The sequence below is a fragment of the Clinocottus analis genome, unplaced genomic scaffold (genome assembly GCF_023055335.1).
Source record: "Clinocottus analis isolate CAN_PGR_092001 unplaced genomic scaffold, fCliAna1.0.p SCAF_66, whole genome shotgun sequence".
Classification (NCBI taxonomy): Eukaryota; Metazoa; Chordata; class Actinopteri; order Perciformes; family Cottidae; genus Clinocottus; species Clinocottus analis.
The window spans coordinates 62,721-68,705 of NW_027176225.1; the positions used below are offsets into that span (position 1 = coordinate 62,721).

Sequence of the window (5,985 nt, forward strand, 5' to 3'; positions counted from 1 at the left end):
CTGCCGCGTGGAGTCCTCCTTTCTTCCTTCCTTTGACGGCTCGTGTGTGCAGCGCCCCCTGTGGCCACACGGTGTACTGCAGGATGACTGCTCTGCTGCTGCGGTGCAGCGGTGGACAAAGTACTAGTACTACTACCACGATGTAGGTAGTAGTACTAGAACATTTAGGTGAAGTGAAAGTATGAAAGGGTTTTAATCGAAGATCAAGTTTTCAACAAACTGTACCTTTTTTTTTAACTGACTTTTTAAAATTAAATATGATTTTTAATTTTTTACAACATGCTTTTTTTTCAAAAGATTTACATGTTTTTTATTCATATATTTACATTTATTTTTTATTTTTTACAGCATGTTTTTAATTTAATATTCACACACATTTTAACATACCATATGACACCCTGACATTTAATAAAATTACTTTAAATATTTTATTCATGATACTTTCCAACATACTTTGACTTTTTATTCTCTCAAAAAAGTGTTTTTTTTGTTGCATATTAGACTTTTTTAACTGACTTTTTAAAAATAAATATGATTTATCTTTTTACAACATGCTTTAAAAAAATAATAGTTTTTTAATGTATGCCTTTAATTCTTTTTTTTTTAAACATTTTTTTTAACCAGCTGCTATAAAACCTGTTATTACAAACCTGTTATTACCTGTTATTTACCTTCGTTGTTTTGTGGTTTGCGTTTTCTTTCCCTCTGGTGGATCATACAGAATTATTAAACGTCTGCATTTTGCTCGTTAACCAGTAAAAGATCCCAGTTCCTGCAGCAGTCACCAGTAACGAGACGCGTTCACTGGAAACATCCAACATTAACGTGACGCTGTGGAGACGAAGCCTGCAGAGAACTCCCATGATGCAGCAGTGTTCGCCGTATGGCCGACAGTCTTCATCAAGAGCAAAGTAAGTCCAACGGAGATCAACATTAAAGACTGGACTTCATTAAAAACATGTTTTTATTTTAAAATACATTTTAATACTGTTATGACTTTCATAACCTTCAACATGCTAAAAAATAACTTATGACCAACATAATATACTTCCCTTTTTATATACATTATACTATATGCCCTTTTCAGAATATTTACTATGAGTTTTCAGAGTATATACTATACTATTTTTTCAGAATATATACCATACGATGACTTTTTCTAGAATATATACTAAAGTATGACTTTTTTTTAGAATATATACTATGACTTTTCAGAATATATATTACACTAGGACTTTTTCCAGAATATATACTGTACAATGATTTTTCAGAATATAATACTAGTTATTTTTTTAAGAATATATACTAGTTATTTTTTCAGAATATATATATATATTAAACTAGGACTTTTTCCAGGATATTATATATTTATCAAGCATTACACTTTATTGATTGATTCTTTTCGGTCAGGACTCAAATAAAGATCACACCTTTACAGTCGAGATGTGGAACAAGTTTAATAAAACTCCAGAAAACATCTGCTTGTGTTCAGTTGTCCGAATCAGTCGAGTAACATTTATTCTTCATGTCGTGTTCGTGAAAGTTGATATTTAAAAAAAAACAAACCTGCAGACATTCAGAAGCTCGTTCAGGAGACGCTTACAACAACACACAAAATAATCATCATAAAAAAGGAATAAAGTTTGCAGAGTTAACAGGAATAAAAACACAGTTGGCACTTTGACTGAAGCAGATTTCATCATCAGCTCAACAACAATAACGTCAGCGATCGACACGCGTGATTTTAAAGCTTAAAGAACATTTTTAAATCTGTTCTAGGACCCGATCTGGACGCTCGAGCTCTCGGACCCCAAAACAGGCTTTTAACAAGAACTATTTATGTATTTTAGAAATGTTTCGCGGGAGCCTCCGTCTATAATCTCTGAAGAGAAACCATACGAGTGCTCCTTTTAGACCCCAGATTTCCTCGGGAAGTTTTGACCTCTGACCCCGTCGGTTTAAAAATATAAATGTCTCGGGACAAACTGTTACGCAACACCTTCAAACAAAAAACCAACAAAAAAAAGACATCTGAATCACACAGGATTACAAATAAAATTGATCCAAAGCCTTTCGTACATGAATTCAAAGCGTGTTTAATTTACATTTGTACAGCGTGGCGGCGTCACCTGACGTGACACTACGGGGCGCAGTGACCGCCGGCCTCCAGCAGAGGGCGCCGTCCGCCTGAATCATGGCCGGCGCGGCCATGATTCAGGCGGACGGCGCCCTCTGCTGGAGGCCGGCGGCTCGGGATGTTCTCCACACGCATGTGGAGACTTTCTGCCCGGCAACCGCTGCTGCTCTGCTCAGCTGGAGCTGCAGCTGCTTTTTTCCCCCATCGATACCAAAAAAAACCGGGTGGAAGCCATTCGCTCTGAGGCGAGAGGCGCCACTCACCTCTCGCCGCCCGCTCAGCGCCACGGAGCCTCGACCAATCAGGAGCCGGCTGCAGACCTGACTTCACCCCAACAAGACGGTCCTCGATCGGGGATTTAAACGTGTGTCTGTAACTGTGTGTGTGGGTGTGTGTGTAACTGTGTGTGTGTGACCAGCATCTATTGTCCATTCCTACTAGGACGTGTTTTGCGTGACGCGTTCGTTCCGGTTAAATCCGCCGCCGCCTGGTCAACACGTAGCACCTTAAAAGTCGGGGTACTAGCCGCTACTGCCTTCAGTGGGTGTCTCCGTTAGCTAGCTCCTCGCTGTAGCCAGCTAGCGTTGCTGCTAGCGCTACTGCTAGCTCCCCGCTGCAGGAGTCCAGCGTTGAGCCCGGTCCTGCTACCTTCAGGGGTCGTCCGGGAGCTAGCAGCAGCGCTAGCAGCAACGCTAGCTGGCTACAGCGGGGAGCTAGCTAACGGAGACACCCACCGAAGGTCGTGGCGGCTTGTAATCCGACTTCTACGGTACATAAACATCAACATGTAGTACACAAACATGATGTAGTACATAAGCATCAACATACTGCATGTCCACAATATATAAAATATATTTAAGGCAACACTGAAATAAGCCCCTCCCCCCTCGCTCCTGTCCCTAAAACACAAATAACTGAATGAATCCGTTTATTTTCACGTTTACTTTTTGTTTCAGCGCCGCTCAAAAGTTACGGATGACGATGAAAACAACGTTTTTGAATATACGAATGTTCTTACACACAGATTTGTGTTTTTAACCGGACAAGAGCCCCCCTCCCCTCATCGAGTACCGTTAGCTCATCAACCCAAATGCAGCGAGGTGAGGTTCTCAACAGCACCAGGTTCCTCTCCTCTTGTTTGTTTCCACTAAAATCATTAAAAGCAGAGAGGAGAGTTGTTTCCTGACTTCTCTCTGCGGGTCACCAGTTCCTCCTCAGTGGAGAGAAGGAGGAAGAGGAGGACGAAGAGGAGGAGGAGACCCATCCGGCCTGGTGAGCGTCGCTCCAGAGGTCAAAGGTCGCCGGATATCAGAGAGCGAAGAAGAGGATGAGGACCACGACCATGATGGTGACCAGCACGCCGATGGCGCACCACTGCCTCCGACCTGAGGGGGCAGCAGAGAGACGAGAAGAACTGACCGACCAGGAGAACCTCAAGAGCAGAGCTGCTACACACACATTAACAAAACACTGTGTGTGTGTGTGTGTGTGTGTGTGTGTGTGTGTGTGTGTGTGTGTGTGTGTGCGCGCACACTCACTGCTGGTCATGTGGGACACCTTCTCCAGCTTCTTGAGGACCGAGTCCATCCGGGACGACGTCTGGTCCATCTCGTCCCCGAAGTCGCCCAACATGCTGCAAGAGGCAGAGCGAGCACACACTCACTTTCTGTGTGTGTTATGTGTGTGTGTCTGGGTGTGTGCGCTCACTCACACGGCCTGCTCGTCGAGCTCGTCCCCGATGCGTCCCGACATGTCTTTGAGGACTCGGATGCTGCCCGACACCAACTCCAGCTGCTCATCCTGCTCCTGCACGATCAGCTACACACACACACACAGCGTTACACACAGTTACACACACCCTCAGCGTTAAGCATCATCTCCTAAAAATATGTAAATGTTTTTCCTGATCTGTTTATTTTCCACATGGTTTTAATTCATGTCAACTTTTAAACTTAACTTAATCAAGACAACACACTTCGTGACCGTGTGACACACACACACACACCATCGTGTGTGTCCTCTACCTGTTGCTGCTCTTGTTGGTCCTGGAGGTATCGGGAATTAGAAGACACCAGATGAGCCTCCAGACCCGTTGACCTGTCCGGACCTGAAGGAGCCAGCAGAGCCTGGAGAGAGAGAGAGAGAGAGAGAGAGACCGTCAAGTGTGTGTGTGTGTGTGTGTGTGTGTGTGTGTGTGTGTGTGAAAATATATATATATAAGTGTGTGTATAAACATCAACCAACCTCTCTGTTCTTCTTCTCTGCCTGAGCCACACTGGAAGGACTCGACAACTGATCCTTCATCTCCTACACACACACACACACACACACAGAGTTAATAAAACATATTACAATGAACACACACACACACAGCTTGATGGGCTCACCTGCACAGAGTGTCTGGTTCTCTCCACGAAGCTCCGCCTCTCCCGGAGCTCCTCCTCTCCCAGCCTGAACTTACCCGGGTTCGACTCCACGATACCTGAGCGGGTTAAGGAACCGTCCAGGTTCTCACAACAGAACCCTGCAGGTGCTCACAAGAGAACCCTGCAGGTGCAAGCTTTTGTTGTGTGTGTGTGTGTGTGTGTTTGAACACAGCCGGTCATGTGAGGACCGTGAGTTGTGTTGAGAGGGTTTGTGTGGTTGTGTTGTTGTGTGGTTGTGTATCGCTCCTTAAGGATACTGATGGTCTCGCTGAGGTCCTCCAGGTCCCAGTCGATGGCCCGCAGACAGTTCCTCAGCTCGTTGGCGCTCCAGTCCAGCTCATCACGGCTCACCTGAGACACACACACACTGTGAGCAGTGCTTTGGGTCCTTTTGGTTGTTGTAGTTGTGTGTCTCCTTGTAGTCAGTGTGTCTGATAACTACACACCCTGTTACTCAGCCTCTATGAGAGCAGATTTTTTAAATATGTGTTGTGTGTGTAGCCTTCATGTTCACAGTTTCTCTAAAACAATAAAACAGAGACGCGTTAAAGTCTGAAGGACTTTACGCGTTTGTGCTCGTTAGTACAGATCAACCGCGTCATCTATCGCGCAGCGTTTGAGCCCCGTCGGCCACCGTAGACTTTGTTTAGACGCTGCTCCCTGCTTTTAAAGTTGATTAAAGAGTAGAAATAAACATAAAATAACGGTGTGGTTGGACAAAGATCCACGTGACTCCACGAGGCTGCAGGAGCACAGTGTGTTGTTGTTTTGTGTTGTTATTGTGTGTCGGGGTGCTCACCTGCGTCCCCTCCTGCAACAGTTCCTCCCACCTGTCAAACAGGGCGCGGGCGCGAGACAGGGCCTTCTGCACCTCCCTGCACGGGCACGCACAGACACACACACACACACGCGCGAATAAACACAAACACCCACCCACAAATCACGTCATCACAGATTGATGCTAGTTAGCTAACAGCTGGCTTTAGCAACCCAACTTCGCTCACGTAACTTTTATTTGTTGTTAGTTTTGTTGAACACAGGCGGTCTGGGGTCGCGTCCCGCTCTGGACGCGAACCCGCGTCCTTTAACTCGAGCTATCGGTGACTTTTAGCTCTAATTTTATACGTTTCTTACCCCTTCACGACGAAAAATGGGTCCTCTGTCGACATGATGCTTACTTCCTGCTTCCTTCCGCGCGCATGCGCACTTGGTGGACAGCTCAGACTTCCTTTTTTGTTTTTTGTTTTAAATCAGGAACAGTTTATTGCCAAGGGTATGGAAGCCCATTTGATACACACAACAAAAAAAAATTAGGACCAAAAAAAAAAATTAGGACGACAAAAAAAACAAAAAACAATTAGGACCAAAGGAAAAAATAAATGAACTAGGACCACAAAAAAAAAAAATCTAACCAAAGGAAAA

The 5,985-nt window shown here is 44.7% G+C and overlaps 1 protein-coding gene across 1 annotated transcript; it reads right to left on the reverse strand.

Annotated features, from left to right (window-relative positions):
• Positions 1-2,835: 2,835 nt before the first annotated feature.
• On the reverse strand, positions 2,836-5,749 carry LOC137804834 (syntaxin-10-like). The gene is made up of 9 exons (XM_068604245.1): positions 5,698-5,749; positions 5,363-5,438; positions 4,821-4,914; positions 4,525-4,619; positions 4,382-4,444; positions 4,162-4,263; positions 3,849-3,955; positions 3,676-3,770; positions 2,836-3,522 (listed from the first exon to the last, which is right to left on the reverse strand). The coding sequence occupies exons 1-9, from the start codon at positions 5,730-5,732 to the stop codon at positions 3,446-3,448; spliced, it is 744 nt and encodes a 247-aa protein (XP_068460346.1). The 5' UTR covers positions 5,733-5,749; the 3' UTR covers positions 2,836-3,445.
• Positions 5,750-5,985: the final 236 nt, after the last annotated feature.